Here is an 18,137-nt window from a genome sequence, read left to right on the forward strand (position 1 = left end):
CCCTACAGGTGTTAGCCCGAGTGGCCCGCCCGGGACTTGGGGGGTGGGGCGGGTGGGGGCGGCCGGCGGCGGGGAGCCAGCGGGCTGGGCTCCGGGAGGGAGGGGCCGCCGGGGGAGGGGGCCGAGGGAGGCCGGCGCGCTCTTCCGGAGGGTGCCTGCGGCGACGGAATTCCTACACTGAGTCTGTGCCGCGCCCAGAGCAGCAGCGGCGGCAGCGGCAGCGGCAGCAGCGAAGATGCGAGGCCATTACCTGTTTGAGCCCCGTCGGAAAGCCGGCACGGGCCAACTTTTCCCGATCGGCAGGCCAAGAAGTTGCAAGGACTAGTCGGAGGCTCGGAGGGGCCAGGGCGAGGGCGCGCTCCCCCGCGCGCTTCCTCCATCCCCCCCCTCCTTGCTGCCGCCCTCGCTCCAGGCCTCTCTCCCGCCCGCGCTCCCTCCCTCCGCCCGCCTCCCTCCTCCGGCCCCCTCCGCGCGGCACCGGGCGGGGGGTGCCGCCAAACTCCGACCCGAGCCACTTGGACTCGCACAGTGTCCTCGGGGCGCAGGGGCCGAGCGCACGCACTCGCGCAGCTCTGCCTCCGCCTGCCAGTCTCGCCCGCGATCCCGGCCCGGGGCTGTGGCGTCTGCTCGACCCAGGCAGCCGGCAGCCCGCGCGGGAGCCGGAGCACCGCCGGAGGAGCTCGGCCGGCATGCTGAGCCCCCTCCTCGGCTGAAGCCCGAGCGCGGAGAAGCCCGGGCGAGCGCCGGCTCCGGAGGCGAAAGCGGCGGAGGCGCGAGACCCAGCGGGCAAGCGGCGGCGGAGCAGGAGGAGGAGGCGAACGCGGAGAGGGGCCGCGAAAGAAGTGGTGGTGGTGGGCGTCGTGGCCATGGCGGCGGCTATCGCCAGCTCGCTCATCCGGCAGAAGCGACAAGCCCGGGAGCGCGAGAAATCGAACGCCTGCAAGTGTGTTAGCAGCCCCAGTAAAGGCAAGACCAGCTGCGACAAAAACAAGTTAAACGTCTTTTCCCGGGTCAAACTCTTCGGCTCCAAGAAGAGGCGCAGAAGGAGACCAGGTTGGAAGGGGCTCTTGGCTGCCTTTTTTTTTTCCCCTCATACTTTACGAGTGTGGAGGGGGCTGGGGGGCGTGGATGGAAGCCGAGGTGAGTTTGTCGGTGGCCCCTCTAGTGCGGATGTGGCCACCTAGCCGGTGTGCGTGCGTGGGAAGCGATCGCTTTCTCGCCTCCTTCGTAACAGTAACAGGCTTGCTGCATTGCAACTGCCGTGGGACAGGCGCAGATCCTGGGGGCATACCCTGCCCAGCGGGCGCGCCGTCGGCTTCACACAGGCCGCATGAACGCAAGCCGGTGGGCTCTGGGCGGGCGTGACCCAGACGTGGCTATCGTGTGTGCGGCGTGTTAGTTGCAGGCGCGGAGCTGGGCAGACCCCTGCCCACCCCCCACCCCAGGAGAACCCGGGGAATTCCCTCCCTGGCTTTCATCCAGGCAGCTCTGACCCTTCCCCTCCAGCTTCCAGCCCCAAGGGCCGTGGGCTTCCGCTCTCCAGGCATTCTGTTTCTTTGATCACTTTTAAGCATATCGGGACAGACTTGTGGTGCAGCTTTGAAATATTTGCTGGAGAGGAGGGGGTGGATTCCTAAAACCTTGTGGGAGAGAGCTTAGTGATCTGGTTAGACTACTTAAACTGTGGTTACTTGCAACTAAAATGCAAGATTGAAGAGAGAATTTAAACTCAGAGCCAGATCGTGGGTCCTTTTGAACCTATTCAGGGAAAAGAAGAGTAGCGCGGTATTCCGGTACCAGGGGAGATTCACACAGCTGGAGGTGTCGGGTTGCGTCAAGGTAGACCTTCAGGCGAAGAGGCAGCTTCTTTGGCTAATCTTAATCAAATGAATCCTTTACGCTGTTTTCTTACTTTTACTGGATAAGTATCACAGAATTTCAGACTTAACTCATCAGTCTATTATTTCGCTATTTGTGTGTTCTACACAGCTTGGAATGGAAATGCAGACACAGATTTTCTGCTTGCTCGAAGTTTTTAAGGCATTAGCTGTAAATTAGGCTTGTTTTTAAACAGATTTAAGAGGTGGCAAAGCATGATTATGTGGCCTGAATAACCACATAAACATCATTTCAGTGCAGGTGTCTGTAGTCAATAAAAGCAAATTTTGGATAACATGGCTGTTACTGATAAATGAGGTACTTCTTTAATGTGTGGTGATTCATAATTGAAAATCATTTTAAGAACACACATTTTGGATAATTATATTTCTGATACTAAATTTGAAAATAAGTATGAACTAATTTTCTTTCCTTCCTACCAACAAAACCCCTGCTCTTTGCACCCATTTTCTTTAAGGATAATTAATATGATAGGGTATGGTAATGATTGTTTTATTCTCCCCCCCCCTTTTGTATCGTAGCTCAGTTTTCTAAATAGAAGTCCTTTGATGGGGTTCCAGGTTATTTATGCATTTCCAACCTTCTTAGAATGGAGGGGATTCTTTATTCAAATTGTGGTAATTCTGAGGGAAATCTTTGCTAGTGTGTTTTTGGGCCCAGCTTGGGAAACCACTCTAAATCATCCTGGTATTTCTACTTTTCCTTCCACATGAGAAGTGGCAGATTGTTAAAAGGCAGAATATGCCATTTGCCAACCCATTTCGAATGCTCAATGTGCCGCGCTGTAAGCCAAAGGACATGCCGTCAGAAACTGTCTCTGCTGTCAGTAGCTTTAGGGCTTTACCAGTGTTACCAGGTAGAAAGCAAACGTTTCTTCAGTTCGGAGATTGATTCTAAAACTTGGAGTTTGTTTGTTTGTTTTCTTTCAAAGGACTCTTTAAAAGTGTCATTTGAACTTTTCCACTTAAATTTGTAAGTGAAATTAGAATTCTGAATTCTGAGTCTTTTCAACTATATACTCGCAACTTAACAATTGATGCAAACCATCCTTCTCTTTGCAGAGCCTCAGCTTAAGGGTATAGTTACCAAACTATACAGCCGACAAGGTTACCACTTGCAGCTGCAGGCAGATGGAACCATTGATGGCACGAAAGATGAGGACAGCACTTACAGTAAGTGACTGCAAATAAATAATAGTATATCCCAGCATGTTGCTGACATTGTTTTCCTTCTTTTTCTTTGTTTCTTTCTTTCTTTTTCTTTCTTTCTTTCTTTCTTTCTTTCTTTCTTTCTTTCTTTCTTTCTTTCTCTCTCTCTCTCTCTCTCTCTCTCTCTCTCTCTCTCTTTCTTTTTCTTTCTTTCTTTCTTTCCTTTTTTTAAAAATTAACAACCCTTGCTAAATCCCAAAGCGAATCCAAAATAGAATCAACACTATATGATCCTGTTTCAGCAGGTTAACCTAAAGGAAAGGGAACATGAAAATATCTAAAATAGTGAACTGTAGCAAATAATGTTGACACCATCTGAAGAACAATCCAAATGTCATCTCCATGGTAATCTGGATAGATTTATGGCTGTCCTTTGGATTTTATTACTTTTTTCCCACAGAAAATTTATTCACCCACACACTGATCCTGAAATAGCATGGTTATCTCTACTCTTAAGAACTGGTCTCATCGCAAGAGAGAGGAGTGGTTTCATGTCAGGAGAATTCATCATTACAGGCTTTCACTTCTACTCCCCGCCCCGCCCCCCCCCCCCCCCCCACACTGATAACTCTCAGACTAATTGGGATTTTAACATTGAGATACCTCCACAGGTGGGTAAAGAGATTTCTTTGAGCGCGCTTTATTTTTAACTGGTTTAAGTCAAGACCAAATTGGAGACCATCATAGTAAACCTAAAAGAGAAACACATCAAAAATCAAGTCAGTTTTATTTCCAATTACTGAAGGATACTGATTCCGAGATTTTATATAACCTTGTGTTACATATGCTTTATTTATTCAGAGTCATCAAAACATGAATTCACAAATAGTGACTCCTTCTTCAATGATAAAAATTGATGGGTTTTTTTGCAATTAGCCGATTGCTGCAGACCTATTCAATGTTCCATGAGGCTAAACCACCTAGTTCTCACAATTCCATCCCTATTTTCCCTAATTTATATTGCATTTCCCTCAGGCTTTTGTTAATTTCCCAGACATAGTCCCATTGCCAAGGAAAGTCCGTCTGAATGCTAACAAGTCCTCTGTAGCATTTTTAGAGATGCTGGGCTAGAGACAACAAAGCCATAGACAAGGGTTCCAATGTTGAGTGTTAAAGAGTTTCACATCTTTTAAGAAAGATCCCTGGGCTGATTGATGGCCAAGGCAAGACCTCAAGAGGAAGTCACCTTTAATTACCCTTAAAGAAAGCTCTGTTGCTACCTAGGATGAAAAAGTTCTGTACTTAAATGGTTTAATAGTTTTCACTGTTTTGCAAAATATTGTGTTACTGTTGTGATATTGAAGTTCTACGAGTATGCTAGGTGTTCTTTCACGCATGTTCTTCTATTTGAAAAAATGAGTTAAGGGTAACTAGAGGGTTTTACAGTACTCCTGTAACAGACATGAGTCCATCATGACCAGTAATAAAACATTCCCATAAGCTGTATGTTCAAATCGGTGTTTGGGAAAGAAGTTAGGGGATGTAAGCTGCTCTGTTTTCCGAAGTGCCTCAGCAAAACGGATTGGTTGGGCATTATTGAAAGGAAGTTCATGATCAGCTGCTAATGAGCCCCACCCAGACAGATTCTCCCCCATCTACTTTTAACGTTTTCTGCAGATGGAAATCAGTGAAAAAGTTATTTTGGGTCCAGTGTTCACATGTGTTTCCTGAAAAGAAAAAAAAAAACAAACCCCAGGCAATTCATTAGTTTATGCATAGCGACATGGCACGCACACCAAGCTCACACTGTATGTAGTCATTTTAAGATATTACACGCACATGGATATGTACACACACACGTATGTATGTAAATCAAGGCTCCATTTCTTAAGTATGGAATCAGGTAATAGGTTTTACTTCTCAATTCCTGCCTATGCATAGCTTCTGCCTTTGGTTGTCTTATAACTGGCTGATATGCATGGAATTTCTGTATACTAACGATATTGTCAGGCCTGTAAAGAGCCAGAAGCTGTGTTTAGGCAGAATGAAATAATGAGAGGTGAGTCAGCCAATGGTGAGTATTACCATAACATGAAGCATGCAAATGAAAGGTATCTCAATAGAAATAGCAAGTCTGTGGGGCTTGACTCCACTCCTGCTGCCAGGTATGACCAGAGGCTGGAGAGCTAGCTTTTCTTTCCACTTGAGTATATTGTAGGATGTAAGTCATCATGAAACAAGCGTATTTAATGGTTGAAGTGATCATTAAAATGATTGTCAATAAAATGGAAATATGCAGATGTATTCTTTTTTTTTTCCCCCTAAGCCAAGCAGTTTTCCTGGCATTCATTATTTAATTAATTACTTTAAATGAGTGGAACAAAAATACAAGTTGTTTTTTTTCCCCAACTATCACTCTTTCATTTATATACTATTTCCCTAATATGGTATTCTGGTATTATATTTATATTTTTGTTAATTTTTAGGATTTTTCATCATATTTTTTCTCACTTAGTTCAACTGGGTTGATTTTATGATATTTTAATTCTGACACGGTAAGCCAGATCATGATAAAACAAATTAGTTCACATTTACCCAGATACATCTATTTCTAAAAACATATGTTTGATATGAGGCATTTACGCTGACCTTAGGTAGCTTTATTACAGTGGTAAATGTCAGTCCAATAAAATCTCATCGTGAGGAAATCAGCCATTGTAAATTATGTATTGCCCCCTGAAACGGAAAAGATGATGGACATTTCATGGGACCAGTTTTATTACATCTGCCTTTGGTTCAATGAGGGCGATGTTAGAAGAATAGGCAGCTTTCCTTTCAAAACTCCAGTAGTGTTACCAGTTCAGTGAGTCAAATCTTCCTATCTACATTAATGTATACTTTTTTAAATTACTCCCTTTGAGAAATTGATCTCAACCCGACTGATAATGAAGGCTGACCTCACTATTGTATTCAGCAAACAGAGTGCCAACTGTATGCACATCTCTGAGAAAAATGGTCCCTTCAGGGTGGAAGGAGTTTAATTGTTTCTATGTAGACACAACAGAAAACAAGAAATGAAGGCCCTTTTATTTATTAAAATCTTCCTCAAAATTTTGACAGAAATTTTGAGATATTAGAGCTGTTAGGTGTTTGATGAATGTGTTTTAGATACAAATAAAATTACTTTCTTCTCATGCTTAGCATATTTTCATCCAAATCAAAATAATATCTTAAGCCCATGAAGAAGTACTCCAGATTTAGAGAAACAAAGGCATATTGGAGAATATTGAATCTGTGCAAGCTCACCCTTGATGTAATTTCTTTGCACTGTTATCTGGAAAAACTGTTCCTTTACTTTAGACAGACTTTTAAACAAACCTGTTTATGATCTATCTTGAATGTCTAAAGAGAAAAGATTGGACTGGTATCACCAGTCACTCTCCACTTTTTACTTTAGAGTAGTATTTGTTTTGTTTTTGGATCAGACTTCACAGAAATGTATGGTACATGGTGAAAAATCCATGTGCCACTGTATAGTTCATACGATTATTCAGGAGTAGATAATGGTGGGGCATGGGTTACTGATGTTCTTTGCTTCTCTTCCTCCTACTGCGATCTGATGTTTGGGACTTAAGCATTTTATTGCCCATTAAAACCCACATCAGAGAGTAATTGGGGCACACGGTGAAAATCAAATATTTCTCTCTCTTTCTCTCTTTTTTGCTTGTTACCACCTGCTTTCAGAGAACTAAGAAGGTTCAGAATATTGTAAAAAAATGAAGTTCTAGAAATAATTCTGAACATCCTTTATTACCTGTCATCTATCATCTATTATCATCTATTAGTTTGACTAAACTAGGATTCAGACATACTCTGGTGCTCTAGTTGACTCATGGTATGGCTTTTAAGCCGAACCCATATGGAGGTTTTTGTTTGGTTTCATTTGGTTTTTTAGATATCAGAATTTTAAAACTATGAGCTTTTCTATAATGGGGTTGTGATTTACTACATTCCAAAAATGTGATATTATCATGGTTTTGCCATATAGATTGCAAGCAGTCCACAAATGTGTGTTGAGCACCTGCCATGAGCAAGGTACCGTCAACGGAAAGAGGTAGAACATATACATGACATGCTTAATGAGACCAGACTTCGTCCCTGGGCACTGCGTGGTCAAATATAGCATGAGATCCTGGCTCGCAATCTGTGCAGTTACTTTCCTTCACCTCACATAACAGAAGGGCACAGCTTCTAATACGATGAGTATTGAATGAAATGCCATCAGTGGCATGTGGCAGGAACACTTGTATTTTGAACCGTACAATATGTCCTAGCTCTCTGGTAACACCCTGATTTTAAGGGAAAGGTACATTGTAGGCTCACCGAGGAATATTGAGTTCTTCATTAATATTTCTCATCTCTGTAACCCCACCTACTGCAGTAGAATATATATATACACCAAGATAAGAGATCTGAGAAAAACTATTCTTACCCACGGAGTGACTGCTTTACGTTCTTGTTCACAGAAGTGATAGCAGACCGATTTATCATCCTCCATAAATTTACACACCAAGGCAAAAATCGTCAACATTGGTCTAGGACTCTTGAGAGAAAGGTGCACAGGGTATTTTCAAAAGATGTGTGTGGCAAGCACTACGTTTTAAAAATGCACTGTTTTATTTTTATTCCTGGTGTAGGAGGGAGTAGACAGCTGGTAGGGGGAAGACGCCCACTGGTTTTCTCCAGTGAGTGGTGTGTGATTGTGAGGAGAGCCGGGGTGTAAGTTTCACGCAGTCAAACCTTCAAATGGAGAAATGAAGGCCTCTTTGGCACCAGCCAGCTGCCCACTTACAACTATTTAGGAAAAAAAAATTAAATACATAAACCTCTTAAATTCATTTTTTTTAATCCTGTAACCTTTGCTCCCGGAGACTGAAAGCTAAGACCCCTCTCAACCCTATCTTAGAAAATGTTCTTTAAGAAATACTACTCTGGGAACAGAAGACTCCTTTTTTTCAAGGCCTGGAACTCTTTTTTGGGGGGTTGCATCAGAAATACTGCAGATAATTTAGGTGAAGGAGTTGGACTAGTGTCTTTTCGGAGATTCTAGGAATCTCTCCCCAAATGGTAAATGGTATCTGTGTCTGTGAATTTCAGCAGTTGTCTAAGAGAGCAGTTTCAAACCTCGGTTTGTTGAGGATAAAGCTATTTAATATGTAGAGCAATTCCTGGAACTGGATCTCTCCGGAAGCATCACAACTTCCCACTTCCAACACTGTACAAACCATGGAATTGTCTTCCATTTTCTCCAGGGTGTTTGAAAATATGTAGCTATGGTCCCTGTTATATGACTGCGACCATGAATCAAAGATACTGAAAGGTAGAAGAGGCCTTAGCTCTCTGTAGTTATATAAATAAATAAATAAATGTGTGTGTGTGTGTGTGTGTGTGTGTGTGTGTGTGTGTATACACTTATATGAATGTTCTTACCAAGCTCGCATGACTTTTGAAAGACCAGACAGTCCTGCTGGAAACATTGAAAAGCTATGGAATTTGAAATTATAACCTTGTTTTCACTTTCTTTTTGATTGCAGCTCTGTTTAACCTCATCCCTGTGGGTCTTCGAGTGGTGGCTATTCAAGGAGTTCAAACCAAGCTGTATTTGGCAATGAACAGCGAGGGATACCTGTACACCTCGGTAAGCCTTTCACTGTGCTCTTGTTTTGATTATTCTAGTTTCCTTCTGATATGAAGTGAAATATGCGGCTTATGTGTTAACATTGCAGATTTGTGTGATTCGAGGAAGAGTGGTCTGGGTGGAAATATCTCATATGAAAAGACAAATAAATTTCCAGTGAAAATTATATCTATTGCTAATTAATCATTTGAAGCTAGCATTTTTGGTATAAAATTCAAAGATTCACAAAACATTTTTGCATACATTGGCATTTGGGTTGTTATTTTGTGTAGCATGTGATATAATGGTCTGTCTTGCTGTCTTGCTTTCAGCTGTGGGAAGCAAAGCCATTTCTATAACTCAGTTCAACATATATTTATCCATGTTTACTCCTAAAGAAGTTAATGAGACCTCTTCCTCAAATCAACTCTAGGACATAAAGAACAGTTTTAGAAGTGTTTCTGTATCTTATCTTCAGTTCAATTAGGTCACATTTGCTGTCTCTACTTTAAATTCTATTTTTCCATCAAGCACAGTTCAGTCTCTTCTTACATACAAATTCCTGCTTGCCTTTTTCTTAAAAGTTTGTAATGAACAGAGTAAAAAATGAAACTTTTTCCAAGAAATTTATAAACAATGTAGACAACCGTTCAGCTAGGAACCTGGCGCCACATTAAGCTTTTAAAATTTTTACATTTAAATATAGGCAGAAATGGTACAGTACCAGGGATAGGGTTTTATTCTTAGCAGTAGATCTAGTTACAGAATACAGGAGACCACTTAATATATGAATATCTTTTAATCTTTGTTTTGAATTGTATGTATTCTAAGAAAAGGATAAGATGTTAAAAAGGGAGAAAATTGCTTGTTGGACTTCCTTCTATATAGCCTTGAAGTAGGCTGTGACCATGACTAGAGAAATCTATTCCTCAAGCTGCAAAAGTGGTTACCTTTAAACACTCTTGCTCTGGCCTGTTCCTTAAGTTTATTTCAAAGCTAGGTATGTAGAAAGACTGTTAGACATGGTGAAACTGCGTCATAACGGTTTTTCAGAGGCCAGGAGAAGAGTGAGACCAAAGGGCCTGTTCATTTGGTAAACCTGGGGGGTGCATTTCAGGTTTCACAGTAAAAGATTAGCAGCATAATCCTCAAATCCTGGTCACTATCAGCATGCCTATCAGGCCATTTCAACTGTCTTGTTTTAATAAACACAGGGGTTTTCTTCTTTTTACAAATGCAAGATTTGAGTTTATTGCAAACTTCATGAGATCTGTCACTTTATTAATACATGGCTATTATTAGAAATGATAGGAAAGGGGATTTGTCTTTCAGATTTGTGCATTAAGGTAAGATAATTTAATAATGAAGGATTTTAATTAACCTCATTTAAATCAACAGACTACCTCATCAGGACCAGATGTAAAGGTAGGTTTTTCATAAAATAAATGACTGCTTTCTGCAACTACTATGCAGACATGGGAAGGAAATGGAATATACAGGGCCTACTTTTGAGAAGGGAAATACCAGATGGTATAGGAAATCATTACTGTAAAGCATCCAGAATTTCACTGAGCTGTGGTCACCACTGCAGTGCCCTGATGAGAGAGGTTGATTTTTTAAAAAATCTGCTAACAATAAATGTTTTTAATTGTTTGGTAAAATATTTAAGTTAGGATAAGAAAATGTCGCGTAAGTTAGGCAGTATGTCACATGCTCCCACTCAAGAAAATTAGTATTACATGTAGGGAATTGATGTAAAAAACTGATAGGCTACCATTCAAGTTGACTATTACTCTAGCAAATAGTAAATGTCAACGTGAGCTCATTTCTAAGGAAGGCTTTCCAGGGGAATCAGCATTGTAGATGAATGGGCTTCCTTTCTTCGGTGGGCAGGCGAATACACAGCAAAATGGATCACTTTGTATGCATTTCCTCTTAAGGAAGGGAAACCTTCAGTAAGTGTTACCTATTTAGGAAAAGAAACTATGTTTTTGTAAAGGAGGAGAGATGTCTGATTGATAATCCTAGAGTTCATAGAGGAAAAAAATATCCAAATCAGTCTGCTCCAGGAAAGAATCAGAATCTTCTCCAGGATCAATTACCCAGTTCTTTTTATTATTTCGTATTGATTGTGGTTCGGCGTCCTGTCACCACGTTGATCACCATCTTCAGTGGGCGCTCCAATTATTATCATCTTATTTAAAGTGTAGCACTCAGACTCTCTCAGGATATTGTCTGTCTTAGCGACTTTAGCAACAGCAGACCAAAAAGCTAAATGAAATATTTTGCTTCATCAAGAAGAGAGGGTCACCAAAGAGGAACGATCATTCTTCTCTTACATAAAACCATGGCATGTCTGCTACTGAAACACTGTATGCAGTTTTGTTAGCAAAGAGAAAATAATATTGGACAAAAGGGGGAAGCAAAAATAAGAAAAGGAAATAGAGGCTACTGATATGGGCAAATTAAAAAAAAATCTGTTAGGAAGTTAATGAAAATTATCTTGGTGAGGGCTGACTAAGGTCTGCCTTAAAACATTTGCAGTGACAATGGCTAAAAGGAGATGGATTTTCGGGGTATTTTAGAGGTAGAATCATGAGGATTTGGTGGCTGATTGGATTTGGGGGGAGAGCAGGACCACCATGTATGGTTGAACATGTATAGTTGCTGTGCACTGCACTGATGGAAATAAAGTATCTTCAGGTAGACATTTTTTAAAAAATTTGGACAGTAGTGATTATTAGGGTCCCTGAGGGAGAGTGAAAATTTTACCTTTGGCAATTGAGTTGATGGTGAGCTATATTAACCAAGATGGAGAATAAAGGAAAAACAACACTTAGGGAAAAAAAGATACCTGAGTACAGCTTGACAGAGATATTTGAAAATATGACCCTAGAGCTTGAGAAAGATAGGTGAGCTAGAGATCAAATGTGGGAGTTACCACATGTAGGTGGTGGTTGATTCCACGAAAATAGTTGAGGAATACATAGCATAAGGAGAAAAAAGAGTTTGTCAGATAACATTAGGCAGTACTAACATGGAAGCGGCCAGCAGCAGAAGCATGAATCGTGGCAGATATCATAGCATTGCAAAAACCAAGTGGGGAGAGAGTTTTCAGAAGAGTCAACAACGTCAGAAGCTTCAGAGAAAACAAGTAAAACAAGAACTAGGAATATACCATATGAAGGTCTTCAGCAGTCTAGACAAGAGCACTTGGCGTGGAGTTGTGGGCACAGAAGCCAGACTGCAGTGGCTTGAGGAGTGAATGGGAAGAGATGAGATAGAGGCAGTAGGTGTAGAATTTCTAAGGGAAGGGGAAACATGGGTGAGTATTTAGAGGAAGACACGGGATTGAAGAAGGCTACGAGGGTTCTTTGGCTAAAACTCTTGATTTGTTAGTTGAAAGGCAAGAGCCAGTAGAGAGGGAGATGTTAAAGATGTAGGAGATGCGATCCTTTGTGGAGCAGGGTCCCAAAGGAGTCAGAGAGAGAGTGATGGAACTGAGTATAAGTGAGAGGATTCGATTTACTTTGAAGAGACACTTTTTCTACAATAGGAGGCAAAGAGATGAGGACAGATGCAGACGTAGGAAGTTGAAGAATTTCCAGCAGGATGACCTGTATTTTCCCACTGAAGCAGGACAGGGAGTCATCTGCCAGTAATCAGGCATAGGGAGGACATAGGTGAAGGTTTGGAACAGCTGTTTTAGGAAAGGGGAGAGGAAATAGTCTAAAGACCAGGGGTGAATAAACTGTGACCCATGGGCCAAATGCAGCCTGCCACCTCTTTTTTTTTTTAATTAATTAATTAATTTATTTATTGGCTGCGTTGGGTCTTCATTGCTGCACACGGGCTTTCTGTAGTTGCGGAGAGCAGAGGCTACTCTTCATTGCGGTGCACGGGCTTCTCATTGCAGTGGCATCTCTTGTTGCGGAGCATGGGCTCTAGGCACATGGGTTTCAGTAGTTGTGGCATGTGGGCTCAATAGTTGTGGCTCGTGGGCTCTAGAGCACAGACTCAGTAGTTGTGGCACACGGGCTTAGTTGCTCCGTGACATGTGGGATCTTCCTGGACCAGGGCTCAAACCCTTGTCTCCTGCATTGGCAGGCGGATGCTTAACCACTGCGCCACCAGGGACGCCCCCCACCTCTTTTTGTAAATTAAGTTTTATTGGGAAACAGTAACGCCCGTTCAAAAGTCTATGGCTGCCTTTGTGATACAACAGCGGACCTGAATAGTTGCAACAAGACCCCTTGTGGCCCACAAAGCCTAAATTATTTATTATCTCGTCCTTTACCAAAAAAAGTTTTTCGACCCCTAGTCAGATGATAGTTCACAACCTTAGTTACCTATTAGAATCACCTGAGGACCTTTAAGAAAATTCCATTCTCTGTGCTAAACACGAACCAATAATATCAATATATCTGAGGGTGGAGTCTGTGCAATATTTTCCAAAGCTCCCCAGCTGATCCTAACGTGTTGCCTGGGTTGAAAACCACTGATAGATGGCTAAGAAAAATCATTGCTGAATAGCACTGAGAAGCCCCCCACGATGAAGTCAGAAACCATGAATTTATAGGTACTTTGTCTTGTATCTGAAATGTCTGAAGTGATCTTTTTCTGTTCTTGTAAACAAATTGCCTTTACATTCCTAAAGGACTGTTTCTTGAGATGAAAGAAAATGCTGATCCTTGGAAGAGCTTTCTTATTTTATTTCCTTTTCTTTTTTCTATCTCCTTTTGCATTTCTGCTTCTATATCCCTCGTTTTTTTTTAAATTCAGTTTTACGCTTTTACCATTTCTTACCCCCTCTGGCCATTACATGAGGAAACAATACCTCCACCTTGTTATTGCTACAGAGATAGCAATTTGCTTTCCATGATTAATCTCAGGATTCTTGCACCCTCCCCCCTTCCTTTTTTCCTTGTTGCCATGGGGGACAGACTTGATGTAGGCCCAAGTGGCAGTGAGAAACCATCTGTGGCACAGAGAATCATAATTAGCCATTATTTCATAACATATTTACTTTTGTCCATGATATAACTAAGTCTTTCTAGAATGGTAAGGAAATTATTACTCACTGTGTACAGAGAACTTTGTTCATACCTTTGGTTCTTCTTTCCCAAGAATAATGAGTTGTACACAAGCTTTTGAGAGTTCTTCAAAATTTAATAGTATAAAGCTATTTGTAATACATATTTCAAAACTGCTTGAAATAAATAAACATTAACTAAAGGAAATCAAGTCTTAAATGTGAAAATGCTATTAATGTTCTAGTACCTATTTTAATAGAGGAGTAATAACAGATATTAGAAACAAGATAATAAGGACTCAAAGCTGAGCCCAAAGTATTTTCTTGTGATTTTGGAATGTTCCAGAACTTAGTAGCAGCATTTTTTCCTGCCTAATTATTTACTGTTCATCAACACTAGTTTTCCGTTTCCAGACTACACAGTGTTGCTTGGGTTGTTGTTGGGGTAGCTAAATGTGTAGACAAGTAGAAATCCTTTGACAAGTAAACCTTTTCCATTCATATATTTCGAGAGAGGACTTTTAGGAGTGATTTTACTGCTGTGTTTTATGGTCCTGGGACTATTACAGCAAACTAGATGCAAGACCAGAAAGCAGGTCTCTCTGAGAGTCAGTTTGATGCCATGGGAATGAGGCAGTGTGTGTTACTGATCCCCAGGGGCCCAGGCAGACTTGGAATCTGAACTAAGGGAATATACTTTCCTTCTCTATTGAATTATTTTTACCTAGCTTAAACTTAGCAAGTTTCTTCTCCCATCACAGATGTTAATTTTGATGATCCATTCAAGATGTTGACTGATTTTCCACTGTGTACTTCTTACTTTTTTAATTTATTTTGTTTTATTGCAACTAGTAAACAATCCATTGGGAGATACTTTGCGTAAATACCTGCTCCAAAGAACCTGGTTTTTAACATTATATTTTCAGTTATCTCAAATCTCTTTAGAAAAATAAGATAATTAGTCAATAAATTGAGAAATGACAATTGGTTTTTTTAGATAGGCCATATAAGTTTACTGATAGCTAAATTGAGGTAGAGAAAATTTAACACATTTTTCCTAAGATGAACAAGTGTCATAAAAAAATAGGACCCAACAGCAAGGATTTCTTGGGTTCAGCATTCTAGTCACTGGGCTTCAGTAGCATTATTTAGTGGGAAGTTAGTTTAAATTGTCCAGGTGAATTAAAATTGGTTCTGATACATAGTTTGATTTCATTCTATGTGTGGGGGGTTGGTTTATGTTCAGGACATTTAGCTGTGATCTGTGAGCTTACTCATTTGCAGATTTGTTTAGTTCCTCTGATTTTAGTGTATGACAGTTTAAGAGCTAATTTTCAGTGATATGGCTTCACAACTCAAGCCCATATTCTAATATAGAAAGGATGTTCAAGTTTAGATGAATTCATCGATCAATTCAGAGTGATGAATGTACTCCCAGCAAATGCTTGCAGCATCTAAAATGTTTGAATTATGTCAAATCTGTATATCAGCAAGTTCATGTAATTTAACTTATGGGGTTGTTATCACAGAGACTTATAAATTTAATAGAATTAAGGACAAGGGCACTGGTTTAAAGATTATGGCTCTTTAGGAAAGTGGGATTGACCCAATTATAAAAGGAAATATATTTACAATGAATATGAGCACTAGCATATCCAATATAGAAGAAAATGATCATTATGGATTTTGTATATAGCCAGTCGCCATCGTGTATAGCAGCCCCTACAAAACGAGTAGACACAAATAAATTCTAACTACAACATTAGCTTATTTGTATATTTCAGTTAATTCACAAATTGTTGAATTTGATTTTTTAATATAAAATTAGAAAAATGTTGACTCAGGAAACTTAGATTCCCAATTTTGGTGCCTACATCTAGAAAACTTTTTTGTTTGTGGCTATGGAGTTTAAACATTTTTCGTGGGCATTTTCAGTTCAGACTAAAGGATTGTAAGGGTAGTTGTATACATACACCCATGTTTCTGAGTGGTATCACTAAAGCTGGAAAATGTAGACATGGAATTATTTTACAGGAAGAAAAGTAGAGAAAACAAGCACATTTTATTTGCTAATGAATGGCTCTGCTAGCTCAAGGAGACAAATTTTATGTTTTAAAGAGGCTTGCAGTTATTGGTGCTGTTGAATGAGAGGTCATTAAAACTATTGTATTGAAAAATGTACCAAAATATCTGTATTCATCTTAGATATTCCTTCAGAATACCGGTAAATCAGCATAGTTTTCAAACCCAAAATACATTTCCCAAGTCACAGATTATTTCACGTTTAGTTCTCTTTGCAGTTAATGGAAATTTCATTCAAATGTGAAAGAAAATCTAGCCTGGCATTATTTGAATGTGAAATTAGATGACTCTGGTTGGTTGTGCTTTCAAAGTCAAGGGCCCTTCTCTTTATGGTCTCTGTAAAAAAAATAAATAAACTGGGAAATTATTCTGGGTGAAGGTCTTAGTTTCTTAGGTGGAAAAAATGACCAAGGATGATACTTTCTCAGAAATCAAGGAGACAGTAGTAGTTGTAGCTAAATAGAGTAAGATTGGCTCTGTGTTCCTTTTTTGAGGCCAAGTTGAAAAAATAATCCAAATGAAAGGTCATGGGGTACACATTTAAAAGAGTGTCTCATGGCTTAAAGTCAGAAGCTAAATTCATATTTGTAGGAAAAAAGCCAGTCTGTTGGAGCTTCAGAATAAAATAATTGGCAAGAATAACAAAGAAGAATTTTAGCCAGTAATACCAGAGATAAGGAGGTAATGCACGCACACGCATACACACACGCATACAACACACATACACAAAAGACAAATGGAAGAAACTGATCTTATGCTCATTGCTCTGTTGCTATTACAGGATGAGTTATTTTGGAATTCCTAAAATAATTCTGTTTTAAATACATACCCTGCACTGAACGTGTAATACCTTTAGAGATTGCTCTAGTAACATATTCAATAATGCTTAATAGCTTTATGAAGCAGAGCAAATAAGACTTTTTAGCTATATTTCATGTGAATCTCATGTCTTGGTGCAGACATTGTTTTTAGTCCCTGCCTTCTTGTTTGTATAATTTTAATCCACAATGTGATAGAAAAACACAGAGTCCATCAAGACACTTTTTCTTGTTATCCTTTTTTTTCCATGAAAGTTAAATATTTTAAAATAGTTTACCTACCAAATCCTATGCTCATTAGGTAATGGTAATAACTGGTTTTATTTTTCTCCACCCCCTTCTTAGACATAGAGCAATGCCCAGAAAAAATTACCTTTTAGATAAATATTCATTAAAATAATTAATAAAGATGGGTATAATAAAAAAATAAAGACAATCACATTATTTCTGTCAAGCCTTTTGAATATTTAAAATAAGTGAAAGGGCCCAATTATAACCTTTCATGCATTCTCTCAAGTGTTAACGTTTCAAGATTACATAAGAAAGTGAATTACTGAGTCACGAGAAAAAAAGTTGAAGGCAACAGCACTGGTTTCAATGGTTACACCGCTTAAAGGGAATTGTGACTTCTGAACAGGGAAACTTTAAATGAAAGCATTTCTCTGATCATTATAATAGCTGTAACCAAGGTTAATAACTGGCGAGCCCCTGACTAATACATTTAATATGTTTTGCCCAGGCTGAATGTGTGAATAGATAACACGTCTGTGCTAAAATTCTGATTAAGTTATTCATCAGATACTCTGATGCTAACTGCTTTTGACATTCCTGGAAGTGAAAGTACTGGAAAAGCCTCAGTTGATTTCTTGGAAAGATTTTACATATAGCCAGTAGCCATGATATATAACATCCCCTTCTGTAAGAGCCTCCGATGTGTACAGGAATTCTGGCTCAGCATAAAACAGGAGTAGCCAGAATGAGAAATGGTGTCCATTTTTACCTGAGAAAAAAGTTATTATAGAGATTGGAAAAGTCAAATGTAAATAACAACCCTAAGGTGTTAGAATGTAGACTGTAATAATACAGACAATGAAAAATGCTTAACAGAGGGAGGGTGTGAATCATCCCATAATAGTCTCATCATTGACAAAGAGACGGTAGAAAATGACAGTGAGAGCCTTCAGAAATGAGATGCCAACAGGTAAAACTCCATTGTACATAGCAAATAGTATAACAAAAAAATCCCGTGCATAACAAACCCATTGCTATAATCTGGTCACCAAATCAGCAAGGCTACAACAACAAAAGTGTTTGGTTGTTGGTCTGATTAAAGAATTCTCAAAAATATTGTGTATGGTATTCCCTGTTTCCTGCCCACATCATAACAATGATTTACTGTAATACAAGTGTGAACACTTTGCAGACTCTTTGCACTGAAGAAGTTAGAGACAGAAGCTGAGTGTTTCTATACGGTATCATAA

General features: G+C 40.0%; 1 protein-coding gene across 1 annotated transcript in view; it reads left to right on the forward strand.

The window, feature by feature from the left end:
* The first annotated feature begins 696 nt into the window (after positions 1-696).
* FGF13 (fibroblast growth factor 13) overlaps positions 697-18,137 on the forward strand; it is a 67,209-nt gene continuing 49,768 nt past the window's right edge. Inside the window, exons 1-3 of the mRNA XM_057718849.1 lie at positions 697-1,053; positions 2,961-3,071; positions 8,642-8,745. Of these exons, the coding sequence (XP_057574832.1) occupies positions 867-1,053; positions 2,961-3,071; positions 8,642-8,745 (402 nt within the window). The 5' untranslated portion in view covers positions 697-866. The remainder of the gene's footprint in view (positions 1,054-2,960; positions 3,072-8,641; positions 8,746-18,137) is intronic.

The sequence above is a fragment of the Hippopotamus amphibius genome, chromosome X (assembly GCF_030028045.1).
Source record: "Hippopotamus amphibius kiboko isolate mHipAmp2 chromosome X, mHipAmp2.hap2, whole genome shotgun sequence".
Classification (NCBI taxonomy): domain Eukaryota; kingdom Metazoa; phylum Chordata; class Mammalia; order Artiodactyla; family Hippopotamidae; genus Hippopotamus; species Hippopotamus amphibius.